The 14,425-nt window shown below is 46.3% G+C and overlaps 1 protein-coding gene across 5 annotated transcripts in view; it reads left to right on the top strand.

Annotated features, from left to right (window-relative positions):
* The window catches only part of DOP1B (DOP1 leucine zipper like protein B), a 119,927-nt gene that overhangs the window by 3,096 nt on the left and 102,406 nt on the right, over window positions 1-14,425 (top strand). For all 5 annotated transcript variants that reach the window (XR_004268601.1, XR_004268600.1, XR_004268602.1 and 2 more), the window contains exon 2: window positions 3,064-3,227. Coding sequence is in view for 2 of the 5 variants with exons in the window: in XM_032276931.1 (XP_032132822.1) it covers window positions 3,090-3,227 (138 nt within the window). In the remaining 3 variants the exon portion in view is untranslated. The remainder of the gene's footprint in view (window positions 1-3,063; window positions 3,228-14,425) is intronic.

Below are 14,425 nucleotides of genomic sequence, written 5' to 3'. Positions count from 1 at the left end.
TTTTTTTTTTTTTTTTTTTGAGGCAGAGTCTTGCTCTGTTGCCCAGGGTGGAGTGCAGTGGCATGATCTCAGCTCACTGCAACTTCCACGTCCCAGATTCAAGGGATTCTCCTGCCTCAGCCTCCCAAGTAGCTGGGCTCACAGGCATGCGCCACCACTCCTAGCTAATTTTTGTACTTTTAGCCAAGACAGTATTTCACCATGTTGGCCAGGCTGATGGCAAACTCCTGAACTCAGGTGATCCGCTCACCTCGGCCTCCCAAAGTGCTGGGATTACAGGCATGAGCCACTGCGCCTGGCCTTATTTTAAGCTTTATGGAAACAATTTTAAACATGGCAGTTGTATGCATTATGTTTTAACTTGGAACACTGTGTGTAAAGGTGCTGGAAAGGGGCAAGTATGGGAGAATCATTGGAAAGCTTCTGCAGACTTGCAGGGAATGGTGCAGCGGAGACGGAGAGCAATTGAGTCAATAGGTGTTTAGGAAGAAGAGGCAAACAGGACTGGGGTTGAGCGTGGCAGGTGAAGAGAGGGAAGAGCCTAGAATGATTCCACAGATGAAGTGGCTACTTCTGAGAAGGGAAAGACTGGAGAAGGAGCATGTTGAGCAGATGGAATTAAGAGTTTAGTTTTTTGTTTGTTTTTTATTATATTTTGGGACAAAGTCTCGCAATGTTGCCTAGGCTGGAGTGCAATGGCATGATCTCAGCTCACTGCAACCTCCACTTCCTGGGTTCAAGTGATTCTCCTGCCTCAGCTTCCTGAGTAGGTGGGATTACAGGCACCCACCACCATGCCCAGCTAATTTTTGTATTTTTAGTAGAGATAGGGTTTCACCATGTTGGCCAGGCTGATCTCAAACTCCTGACCTCGTGATCCACCCACCTCAGCCTCCCAAAGATCTGGGATTACAGGCATGAGCCACCACACCTGGCCTAGTTTTATTTTTTAAACAGCTTTACTGAGCTATACTTTCAAGCTCATAAAATTCATTCAACTGTATAACTCAGTGTTGTTGTTTCTGAGACAGGATCTTACTATGTCACCCAGGCTGGTCACAAGCCCCAGGGCTGAAGAAATCCTCACACCTCAACCTCTGGAATAGCTGGGATTATAGGAATGAGCCACTGTGTCCAGCTAATTTCAGTGATTTTTCATAAATTTAGAGTTGTGCAAGCATCACCATAATTCAATTTTAGCACATTTCCCTTATCCAAAAAGACTAATCCTATGATATAATCACCTCCCAAAGTCTTCACTTTCTTTTTTTTCTTTTTTGAGACAGAGTCTTGCTCTGTCACCCAGGCTGGGGTACAGTGGCGCAATCTCACCTCACGCAACCTCCACCTCCCAGGTTCAAGCGATGCTCATGCCTCAACCTCCCAAGTAGCTGGGATTACAGGTGTGCGCCACCATGCCCAGCTATTTTTTTTATTTTTTGGCAGAGGTGGGGTTTCACCATATTGGCTAGGCTGGTCTCAAACTCCTGACCTCAAGTGATCCACTTGCCTTGGCCTCCCAAAGTGCTGGGATTAGAGGCGTGAGCCACCATGCCCAGCTGCCAGGGAATGCATTTAGCAGTTGGTAGAGGAGGAGGAAAGAAGTTCGGTGACTAGAGGGGCCAGAGGAGTGTGTGGACCAAGCAGAGGCTGCTAGGCTGCTTAGAGAAGCAAGTGGTCTGCCGCAGGGTACTACTGAGAGGTAAAGTGAAGGACCCCTGCCATCGGTGACTTGAAAGTAGTGATAGCCTGGTGAAGGACTGGATTGGGTCTGGAGTGATCAGAAATTGATGTACAAGATTTCATGAAATTTTTATAACTGTCCTGTAAATGAAAGACTTGAGCCTACAGAACATGTTGTATCTTCAGTTCAGTTTCTTCCATCTACCATATTTGCCTTTTTATTGATTGACTACATCCAACTTGTTCAGCAAAGTGCCCAGCTAACTGCGTTCATGCATGTTTAATTATGTGGCATTGCTCCATATTTATCTTTCCTTTCAGACTGAGCAGTACTGGTGAAATACTGTTTGTCCTCATATATCAATTAGGATTGTGGTTGGTTGTAGCAGGAAACCTGATTGAACGGCAGCTTAAACAAATTAGCTGTAATGTGCAGAAAACATACGCCAGACGTTACAGCATCCAGGGTTGGCGTGTGGCGCCTTCATCACGCCATCTGTGGCCGCAGGGGCTCTGTCTTTCCACTCAGCCATCCTTACTTTGTGGCTTTTGTGCATGTTGCATGACAGTTGCAAGATGTGACTTCACTCCAACATCATGCCTTTGTTCCAGGCAGAATGAAGAAGAGTGGGGTGCAAAAGGCTTATGCCAGGAAGTCTGCCTCCTTGCCAACAGCCTTTTTGACTCACAGCTTCTCCTGGCATCTCATTGTCAAGAGTTCTTACATGGCCACCTAGATGCAAGGGAGTCTGGGAATTCTAGTGTTACCCCGAACAAAACCAGTGCTTTCTTAGTACAGAAAAGGAGAATAAGGCATGTTGGGTAGATGTCTGCCACACTTTAAATAAAACAGCCAGGCATGGTGATGCATTCCAATAGTCCCAGCTACTTGGGAGCCTGAGGTGGAAGGAAGGATCACTTGAGCTTAAGAGGTTGAGGCTGCAGTGAGCCATGATCATGCCACCGCACTCCAGCCTGGGTGGCAGAGTGAGACCCTACCTCCCCAAAAATTAAAAAAAATTTAAATGCCCTGTGATGGGAAGGGCCATGCTCAATCAGAATTACCAGCTGGCAACAATATGTAGTCTAGCAGCTTTGGAGCTTTGATCCTGGAATTCGTTTTGTCAGTTACTTGGAGCCCTAGCACTCTGTGCTTTCTGCCCCTGTATACTGGTCTCCCCCAGAATCCACGAGGGCGGGAACTGTTTATCTTTCATCTCCCACGGTGCCTGGCCCAGAAGCCTTGCTAAATATTTGAACTGCCCAGTGAGTTTGTGCACAGTAGTGTTTGTGGATACGTGTCTTCCGTAGCTCTGAGTTGGAAATGATTTGTGTCCCCAAATGGCCCTCTCATTTCGTTATTTTTTGATTTGCTTTTAGATACTTTTCTGCTGTGAGAATGTAAGATGGATCCAGAAGAGCAGGAGCTCTTAAATGATTACAGATACAGAAGCTACTCTTCAGTGATTGAAAAGGCTTTGAGAAATTTTGAGTCCTCGAGTGAATGGGCGGATCTCATATCTTCACTTGGCAAACTCAACAAGGTATGTAGGGTGTATCCTATTTGGACTGAGTGGAGGTGGGGACGTAATTGTCTTTTTATTATTACAAGAAATTACATGGTGATATCGTTTGTATTTTATAATCTTTGTATTACATATTATACAATATAATCTTTATTTCAAGGAAATACCATTGTATATAGAATGATGAGTACAACAATTCGAAAATACAGAAAAGATAAAAAACCACTCATAATTCTGTCCTCCAGTGTTACCCACTGTTGACCTATCAATGTATATACTTCCTTCCAGCTTTTTCTGAGCATTAAATTATATATAGTATTCATATAGTTGAACAGCCATATTTCTTACAATATTTTTCTTAACAATATTTTATCTTGTCTAGACAAGATAAAATTTAAAATTGTCAAATTAGGTATTCAAAGACTGTTCTTTGTATATTCCTTAGGATTTTTATTTTTCTTCTTTGATCTACTTTTTTGAGCCTTTTACTGCTGTCTGGTAACTCCTAGAAGAATAAAAGTTGAAATAAATATTGAAATCTGCCCAAAACTTTGTGTGTGTGAGCATGTCCATGTGTGTGTATGTGTATGTGTATGTGTATGTGTTTATGGGTTCAGCTCTAGTAAAACCAAAACTGGTCAAATGTGGGCTAGACCTTGTACTCTACATCAGGGGCCTCCAACCCCCAGGCCGCTGACCAGTACCAGTCCGTGACCTGTTAGGAGCAGGGATGCACAGCAGGAGGTGAGCAGGGCGCCTGAGCATTATTGCTTGGGCTCTGCCGCCTGTCAGATTAGTGGTGGCATTGGATTCTCATAGAAGCATGAACCCTATTGTGAACTGTACTTGCAAGGGATCTAGGTTGCATGCTCTTTATGAGAATCTTTTTTTTTTTCTTTGAGACAGTCTCACTCTGTTGCCCAGGCTGGAGTGCAGTGGCACAATCTCAGCTCACTGCAACCTCTGCCTCCCAGGTTCAAGTGATTCTCCTGCCTCAGCCACCCAAGCAGCTGGGATTCCAGGCACACACCACTACACTTGGCTAATTTTTGTATTTTCCATAGAGATGGGGTTTTGCCATGTTGGCCAGGCTGGTCTCAAACTCGTGACCTCAAGTGGTCTGCCTACCTTGGCCTCCCAAAGTGCTGGGATTACAGGCATGAGCCACTGTGCCCTGCTACTCTTTATGAGAATCTTACTAATGCCTGATGATCTGAGGTGGAACAGTTTCACCCTAAAATCAGACATCCACCCTCCTGCCCCTCCGCCAACCCATCCATGGAGAAATTGTCTTCCATGAAAATGGTCCCTGGTGCCAAAAAGGTTGGGGACCACACCTTTATATCAGTGACCTATAGATGGGAGCATTGCATTTTTCCATCCTGCCCAGAAAGAAAGTGACACAGGGACCCTTAAGCACTCAGATGACCACTGCAATGTGTAGGTAGATGATATCTGGGCTTTGAGAACTGTCCCTAGCTCTGTTGCTGTTCGGACAGGACCTAAGTTTGGAGCCCAAGTGCTAGGTGGGAGTTAGGAGATGGCCAGCTCTACTCTGCAGATCTCAGCTCCCCAGGCCAAACACACAGGGCATTTGGGGCGAGTGAAGAATTTCAGCAGCCTGACTCCACAGACCTGACAGATGGAGATAGGCAGTTCTTACAGCTCGTGGCCGATAAGCTGCTGGTCTTTTGCAAGGCATATTTACGACATGTAAATGTCACGGGTCGGTGCTGGCTGGGGTGGCTAAATGTTTCTAAGGTCTTTAAAACAGGAAATAAGAGCTTGCACATTCTTTGGTTGTACAGCTCTATCTCAGGAATTCTCTAGGTGAATGAAGATAGCATTTGCATGAAGGGGAAAGGGAGAAGCAGTAGAATGACGTTGAGTCCACATTTTTCTGAATGTTTTGATGTTTCAGTACTCAGCTTTCCTGGAGTCTAAAAACAGCCTACTTTTTTTTTTTTTTTTTTTTTTTTTTTTTTTCTTGAGAAAAGAGTCTTGCTCTGTCACACAGGCTGGAGTGCAGTGGCGGATATTGGCTCATGGCGACCTCCGCCTCTCAGGTTCAAGTGACTCTTCTGCCTCAGCCTCCCAAGTAGCTGGGCCTACAGGTGCCTGCCACCATGCCTGCCTAATTTTTTGTATTTGTAGTAGAGATGGGGTTTCACCATGTTGGCCAGGCTGGTCTCGAACTCCTGACCTCAAGTGATCCGGCCACCTCAGCCTCCCAAAGTGCAGGAATTACTGGCATAAGCCACCATGCCCAGCAGAACAGCATACTTATTGTTGGGGAGGGGACAGTGTTTGTTATTTCTGTTTTTTGTTTTTTCCTTTTTTTTTTTTTTTTTTGAGATGGATTCTCGATCTGTCGCCGGGCTGGAGTGCAGTCATGCCATCTAAGCTCACTGCAGCCTCCATCTCCTGGGTTCAAGCGATTCTCCTGCCGCAGCCTCCTGTAGCCCAGCACCTGTAGCTGGGACTACAGGTGCAAACCACCACGCCCAGCTAATTTTTGTATTTTTAGTAGAGACAGGGTTTCGCCATGTTGGCTAGGATGGTCTCAATCTCTTGACCTTGTGATCCGTCTGCTTTGGCCTCCCCAAAGTGCTGGGATTACTGGCATGAGCCACTGTGCTTTTCTTTTTTTCTTTTTTCTTTTTTTTTTTTTTTTGAGATGGAGTCTCGCTGTGTAGCCCATGCTGGAGTGCAGTGGTGTGATCTCAGCTCACTGCAACCCCTGCCTCCCTGGTCTTGGTTCAAGCAATTCTCCTACCTAAGCCTCCCACATAGCTGGGATTACAGGTACAAGCCACCATGCCCAGCTAATTTTTGTAATTTTTAGTAGAGATGGGATTTCACCATATTGGCCAGTCTGCTCTTGAACTCCTGACCTCATGATCTACCCGCCTTGGCCCTCCCAAAGTGCTGGGATTACAGGCATGAGCCACAGTGCCTGGCTCTTTTTTCTTTATTGAGATAAAATTCACATAACACAAAATTCACCGTTTACCCATTTAAATGCACACATGAGTGGCCTTTAGTGCCTTTACCACATCATGCAACCATTCCTACACTCTAGTTCCACACATTTTCATCATTCCAAAAGGAAACCCATACCCATTAAGCAGCTCTAATGGGTTCTAACCCATACCCATTAACAGTGGCTAATTTTTTGTATTTTTAGTGGAGATGGGGTTTCACCATGTTGGCCAGGCTGATCTCGAACTCCTGACTTCAGGTGATATGCCCACCTTGGCCTCCCAAAGTGCTGGGATTACAGGCATGAGCCACTGTGTCCAGCTGAGAAAACATTTCTGTCGTTTAAGCCACCTGGTGTGTGGCACTTCGTAATAGCAGCCCTAGAACACTACTGCAGTGGCAAGAGGAGGACACGAACTATTAACACCTCAGTGTTGCTGGGCATGGTGCCTCACGCCTGTAATCCCAGCACTTTGGGAGGCTGAGGTGGGCGGATTACCTGAGGTCAGGAGTTCGAGACCAGCCTGGCCAACATGATGAAACCCTGTCTCTACAAAAATACAAAAATTAGCCCAGCATGGTGGCGGGTGCCTGTAATCCCAGCTACTTGGAAGGCTGAGGCAGGAGAATTGCTTGAACACAGGAGGCGGAGGTTGCAGTGAGCTGAGATCACGCCATTACACTCCAGCCTGGGCAACATGAGTGAAACTCCATCTCAAAACAGAAAACAAAAGAACACCTCAGTGCTGGGAATAAGGCATTGAACACTAAGCCCCTGCTCTCATGGAAAGAAATTACGCTTTCTTGGCGAGAGACAGACAACAGATGACTGTGTGATGTCAGATGCTGAATGCTAAGAAGAAAAATACACTGGGAAAGTGGGGTATGGAGGAAGGACGAGGGAGTGCTATTTTAGACAGAGAGGGCGCTGACAGCGTGACATTAAAGTAGAGGCCGGGGTGAAGCAAGCAAGCTGGCGGGAAGGGCCATCTGGGGCATGGGCCTGTGTCCAAGGCATGGGAAGGGGACAGGAGTAGCCAGAGGACAGAGTGACCAGAGATGCAGCAGAGTCACGCCACCAATGAGATTTTGCTCTGGCAGGGAGGGGAAGCCATTGAGTTTCCTCCCAGGGAGGCTGTGAGCAAGGGAACCTTTGCCTTACCCATTGCAAGAATCCCCTGGGCTGTCACCAAGCACAAGAGCCAGCATGGATACGCGCACCTTTAGCCCTGAAATCAGTTCCTGCTATTACTGGATGTGGAGGGTTTGGATGGTGCTGGAGGGAGCACGTCTTAATCAGCATCAGGAATACTTGCTTCTGTGAAACTTGCAACTTCTACATTCAAGGGTCCCTGATAGGAGTTGCTATGAATAAAGAATTTTCTTCACTGGGTGCAGTGGTGCATGCCTGTAATCCCAGCTCTTTGGGAGGCTGAGGCAGAAGGATCACTTGAGCCCAGGAATTTCAGACCAGCCTGGGCAACATGGTGAAACCCCATCTCTCCAAAAATACAAAAATTATCTGGGCATGGTGGTGCACACTTGTAGTCCAGCTACTCAGAAGGCTGAGGTGGGAGGATCCCTAGAGCCTTAGCCTGGAGCTGTCGCGCCACTGCACTCCAGCCTGGGTGACAGACTGAGCCCCTGGCTCAAAAAAAAAGGAATTTGTTTAAAGCTTTGGTGATTGTCAGATTTTGTGGACTTAACGCACAGAAATTCGGTGAGTTAGAGTTGAGAGTTGGGCCAGGCGCAGTGACTCACCCCTGTAATCGCCGCACTTTGGGAGGCAGAGGCGGATGGATCACCTGAGGTCAGGAGTTTGAGACCAGCCTGGCCAACATGGTGAAACCCCGTCTCTATTAAAAATACAAAAATTAGCCAGTCATGGTGGCAAGTGCCTTTAGTCCCAGCTACTCGGGAGACTGAGGCAAGAGAATCACTTGAACCTGGGAGGCAGAGGTTGCAGTGAGCCCAGATTGCACCACTGCACTCCAGCCTGGGGGACAGAGCAAGAGTCCGTCTCAAAAAAAAGAGCTGAGAGTTGAATTAATAAAATTCTTTATAATACAGTTTAAATAATAATATAGGACACAAAAGCTTAGGGTCAACATCCTTTTTTTTTTTAAGATAGGTGACTAAATGCATAAACCTTAGATTTGGAAAATACTCATCCAGCTCAACCCTTTTTACAACCAAGAAAACTGGGTCCCAGAGGGTCTTGGTATGTCCAACCATAGACAGATTCTAATGGCATCATTTTCAAACTTGCTAAATGTTTCAGTATCATTTTTAGAATTTTTCTGTATTAGAGAATAGTTTATCTTTTATAGTTTTTAGGTGTATTAGCACGAATAGGGTAACTTTTGTTTAATGGTTTGGCTGAGACTTCAAGCCATCAGCTTTCCCTGATTATTTTAAAGTAAATATTAATCACCAAAATATACACACTGGAATGCTATTCAGCTTTTATTAAAGAAGGAAATTCTGCCATTTGTGACAACATGGATGAACCTGGAGAATAGTATGTGAAGTGAAGTAAGCCAGGCACAGAAAGTTAATACTGTTGTACAACATGCCACCTATAGTTAATAACAATTATTATATACTTGAAAATTGCTAAGAGAGCCTGGGCACGGTGGCTCACACCTATAACCCCAGCACTTTGGGAGGCGGAGGCAGGCAGATCATCTGAGGTCAGGAGTTCGAGACCAGCCTGGCCAACATGATGAAATCCTGTCTCTACTAAAAATACAAAAATTAGCTGGGTGTGCTGGTAGGTACCTGTAATCCCAGCTACTCAGGAGGCTGAGGTAGGAGAATCGCTTGAACTCAGGAGGCAGAGGTTGCAGTGAGCTGAGACCATGCCACTGTATTCCAGCTTGGGCGACAAGAGTGAAACTCCGTCTCAACAAAAAAAAATTGCTAAAAGAATAGATTTTAAGTGTTCTAACCACAAAAGTGATAAATATGTGAGGTAATGCATGTGTTAATTAGTTTGACTCAGACATTTCACAATTAGTACATATTTCACATATTGCATGTGATAAATGTGTAAAAATTTTACTTGTCAATTAAGTAAATTTTTTTTTGTTTTTCTGAGACAGAGTCTGGTTCTGTCACCCAGGCTGGAGTGTAGTAGCACAATCATGGCTCACTGCAGCCTCAACCTTCGGGGCTCAAGTGATCTCCTTCCTCAGCTTCCTGAGTAGCTGAGACTACAGGCATGTGTGTGCACTGGGCCCAGCTAATTTTTGTAATTTTTGTAGAAGCAGGATTGTGCTATATTGCCCAGGGAGGTCTTGAACTCCTGGGCTCAGGTGGTCCACCTACCTCAGCCTCCCAAAGTTCTGGGATTATAGGCATAAGCCACCTTGCCCAACCCAAGAAAAAAATTTTAATCAAATGCCTTTTAAACCCTGAACCCAAGTGCTCTACCAAGCTTTGATTTTGGAAATGAAGGCTAATAGAAATAAATTAACTCTAGATCTTAAAATCTTATTAAAGCTTTTTTTTTTAAAAAAATGTCATAATGGTCCTAAATGAACCAGCTCTTTTTGCTGCTTTTGTCTGATGACACCCTGCAGTTGTACAGAACAGCCATGAACAGCAAGGGCAGCCTGAGGTCTGTGGTGTCACACAGCTCAGCTTCCGGAGTCTTCATCACTTAGCTATGAGCACCTCATTTGAAAACAGAGCCTCGTGATTGTGGTGTTTCAGAATTAGTGCTGCAGCGTGATGGGAAGGACATGGGCTGGAGATTGGAGACCTAGTCAACTACCCTAGCCCTTTACAGTTCAGCTCCAAGACCTCTTTACCTAAAAGCCTGGTGAGAGGCCAGGCAGGCTGGCTCATGCCTGTAATCCCAGCGCTTTGGGAGGCTGAAGCAGATCACTTGGGGTCAGGAGTTTGAGACCAGCCTGGTCAACATAGCAAAAGCTCATCTCTACCAAAAATACAAAATTAGTCAGGTGTGGTGGCAGGTGCCTGTAATCCCAGGTGCTTGGGAGACTGAGGCAGGAGAATTGCTTGAACCTGGGCAGCAGAGGTTGCAGTGAGCCAAAATTGCACCAGTGAACTCTAGCACTCCAGCCTGGTTGACAAATGCATACATACATACATACATGCACACATACATACTTGGTGAGTCCAACAGAATCCTCACTCTTTTTTTTTTTTTTTTGAGGCTAGAGTGCAATGGCATGATCTCAGTTCACTGCAACCTCTGCCTCCTGGGCTCAGGCCATCCTCCTGCCTCAGCCTCCCAAGTAGCTGGGACTATAGGCATGTGACTATAGGCATTTCTTTATTTTCTAAGAAAAGAAAAACCTCTCTCCAGATACAGTCCCAGTCTCAAGTGGAGGTCAGGAAGGGCTTTGCCATAGGAGTTTGAGAGGGATACAGTTCAGCTGGTGACAGAGTGTGATGAGGAGGTGCCGGCTGTCTCTCCACCTGTCACCTGTTTACAAAGCTGATCTCTGAAGGAAGCCCAGATGGTCTTGTATCACACACCTTGTGGAGGAACAGAGGAAGTGTGATTTCTTTAGGCTTGTTCATGGCCCGGGAGGCTGGTGAAGAGCGTGTGTGTGTGTGTGTATCGGGGGGCGTGACTCGGTGATGCACCCAGAACTGCTGAGTCAGGAAAGCCTTCCAGGTGATTTGTGCCCTCTCCCCACCACATGCCGAGAGCTCTGCACTAGCTTATTCATGAGGCACTGCATTGTGGGGGTGTCCTACATGTCTGCTGGGGATGGTCCTTTCAGCCTTCCTCCCCCGCTGGAGCCTTGGTGCTCCAGTTAACTCCGCATTCCTCATCCCTGCTGGCGAGACCCTGGTGCTCAGTGGCCTGGAACAAGGTCATGGGCCCTGCCAGCCTCATCCTGTAAGCACTGCGCCTCTCAGCCTGCATGGTGTCTGGTTTCATCTCAGCATCTCACTCGTAGGGCCTCATCTGTTAGACCGTGGCACCTACATTTCCCAGCAGCCTTTGTTCTAATGACCTGTGTGGCTGTGACCGTGAAGGTGGAGGTGGTCAGGTAAGTGCAGGGCCAGGGTCATCATGGAATGGTAAGGCCCTGCATTGCCTTCTCAGAAGAGAACGAATGGAAAGGATGCTGATGGTGGGGATGCTTATCACATTAAAGTAGATCCTGTTCCTGCAGTAGAGGGGCCAGCCCTGCACCCATTTGTCTCTGGTAGTGTCCTGATCTTGAGACCAGGATTTAGAAGATGCAAATCCAACTTCCCTCCCCTCCCCTCCCCTCCTCTTTCCTCCCTTCCCCTCCACTCTACTCCCCTCCCCTCCCTTTCTTTCCCCTCCCCTCCCCTCCCCTCCCTTCCCCTCCCTTCCCTTCTCCTCCCCTCCCCTCCTCTCCCCTCCCCTTTTTCAGACAGAGTCTCACTCTGCTGCCCAGGCTAGAGTACAGTGGCCCAATCCCGGCTCACTACAACCTCCACCTCCTGCATTCAAGCGATTCTCCCACCCCAGCCTCCTGAGTAGCTGGGATCACAGGCATGCGCCACCACACCTGGCTATTTTTTTTTTTTTTTTTAGAGATGGGGTTTCGCCATGTTGGCCAGACTAGTCTTGAATTCCCAACCTCAGGTTATTCACCCGCCTCAGCCTCCCAAAGTGCTGAGATTACAGCCATGAGCCACTGCATCCAACCCTAACTCTTGTTTCTAAGGTGTGGCAAGGGCTTCTGAATCCTTTGCTGCTGTTCTGTTGTTGCCATGTTGGGGCTCTGATGACGTTACAGCTTCGCCCCTTACCCCAGGTCATCTGAAGGAGCTGAGAATATGCAAGAGCACCGCTACCTCAGGCTTGACAGCATCCTCAGTGAGGACTACTCACACTGAAAGGCTGAGATGGTCCTTTTGAAAAGAGCCTTCCTGTCTGCTGAAAAGAGTCTGATATGCTTTTTGATAATTTGTAGCCAGAATAGTCTATTTCTTTTGTGTTTGAGTGAAGGAATATTTTTGCCATTCTTCCTTTCAGGTCTGCCATGGGGATGGAGGTAGTCCAGATTTAGAGTGCATGGGCTGCACCTCTCAGCCTACAGGGTATCTGTTTTCATCTCAGCATCTCACTGGTAGGGCCTCATCTGTATTCCTCCAGGACTGTGATTTAAATGCCCTCCCAAAGTTCATGCTGAAAATTAACCCCCAGTATGACAATACCGGTTTGTGGGGGGCCTTTAAAAAGTGATTGGATCATGAGGGGCCTGAGGGCTCTCATAAAAGGGTTACTGATTGATTTATGGATTAATGGATTGATGAGTCACCCTAGGTGGGGAACTGGTGTCTTAAACAAGAGGAAGAGAGGCCTGAGCTAGCATCAGCATGCCCCGCTTCCTGCCATGTGCTATCCTGCACCACTTTGGGACTCTGCAGAGAGTCTCTACCAGCAAGAAGGCCCTTGCCAGATGCAGCCCCTTGAGCTCAGCCTCTGTAACTGTAAAAAGTAATTTATTTTCTTTATAAATGACTCATTTTCAGGTATTCTGTTATAAGCAACAGAAAATAGACTGAAACATCCAGTAATCTAACAGAATTGAGTTTATGAATAAGGGAAACAGTTTGTGACCCACTTACATTGTATAAATTCTGCCAAGAAAGTTATGAGCCCGAAACCCCATGTCAGGCCTTGGTATGGAAAGTGCTATGGATTGAATGGTGTTTCTCCTCCTCCCCTCAAACTCATATACTGAAGTCTTCACCCCCAGTGTGGCTGTATATCAAGGTGGGATCTTTGGCAGATGATATGGGTTAAATGAGGTCATGAGAATGAGACCCTAATTTAATAGGACTGTGGCCTTATAAGAATAGGAAGAGGCCGGGTGCAGTGGCTCACACTGTAGTCTCAGGACTTTGGGAGGCTAAGGTAGGAGGATCACTTGAGCCCAGGAGCTTGAGACCAGTCTGGACAACATGAGGAAACTCCATCTCTACAAAAAAAAAATACCAAAATTAACCAGGTGGCACCCGCCTGTAGTCTCAGCTACTTGGGAGGCTGAGGTGGGAGGTTTGCTTGAGCCCAGGAGTCTCTTTAAAAAAAAAAAGAGGAAGAGACAGACATCCTCCCACAAGTCACCATGTGAGGCCACAGTGAGAAGATGGCTGTCTGCAAGCCAGGAAAAGAGCTGAAACTGTGGGCACCTTCATTGTGGCCTCCCCGCCTGCTGGACTGGGAGAAGTACATTTCTGTTGTTTCACTGCCCACTCTGTGGTATTGTGTTACGGCAGCCTGGGCCGACTATTACAGAAGGAACTAAGTGACACTTGTATTTTTCAGAAAAGACAAATGTGTGAACAGGAATAACAACATTCAGGCTTGTGTCACATACAGGCATTCCCATTGACTTACCTTTTAAAAATAGTCTTTTGCTTTTAAATTTTTTCCAACTTTATTTACATACAATGTATGTAAATAACTGCCAGCATTTAGAAGTGTGTAATTTACAGTGTTGACATAACTTTTATCCCTGTGAGTCCATTACCACAATCAAGGCAGTGAACATGGATCTGTCACCCCCAGAAGTTTCCTCCTGCCCTTGTGTCCTCTCCCTCCCTCTCTTGTCCCCAGACAACTGCTGATCTGTTTTCTGTCACCATAGATTTGTTTGCATTTTCTGAAAGTTTATATAAATGCAATTCCACAGTCTGTGCCCTCTCTCTTCTCTTCTGGTCTGGCTTCTTTCACTCAGCAAAGCTGTTTTGAGAGTCATTCAAGCTGTTGTGCACATCAAAGGTTCATTCCTTTTTAACTGCTAAGAGTTGATGGATATATACAATTCCTTTATCCATTTCCCATTAGTGGACATTTGGGTTGCTTCCAGTAGGTGTATGTTTAATTTTTTAGGAAGCTGCCAAACTGTTTTCCAAAGTGGTTGTATCATTTTACATTCCCAGCTGCAGAGTAAGAAAGCTCCAGTTCTCCCCCAGCCTCTTCAACACTTGGTATGGTCAGTCTTTTTCATTTTGGTCATTCTAATGAGAGTGTAATACTATCTATTGTGGCTTTTGCATTTCCCACATGACAGATGATTAGAAAGTCAGTAAGTGGGCTGGGCACCGTGTAATCATGCCTGTAAGTCCAGTACTTTGGGAGGCCGAGGCAGGTGGATCACCTGAGGTCAGGAGTTCGAGACCAGCCTGGCCAACATGGTAAAACCCCGTCTCTACCAAAAATACAAAAAAATAGCCAGGCATGGTGGCACACGCCTGTTAGTCCCAGC

The sequence above is a fragment of the Sapajus apella genome, unplaced genomic scaffold (genome assembly GCF_009761245.1).
Source record: "Sapajus apella isolate SASKATOON/1434 unplaced genomic scaffold, GSC_monkey_1.0 scaffold8, whole genome shotgun sequence".
Classification (NCBI taxonomy): Eukaryota; Metazoa; Chordata; class Mammalia; order Primates; family Cebidae; genus Sapajus; species Sapajus apella.
The sequence above is the reverse complement of the archived record's forward strand: the minus strand, read 5'-3'. Positions and strand labels throughout refer to the sequence as shown.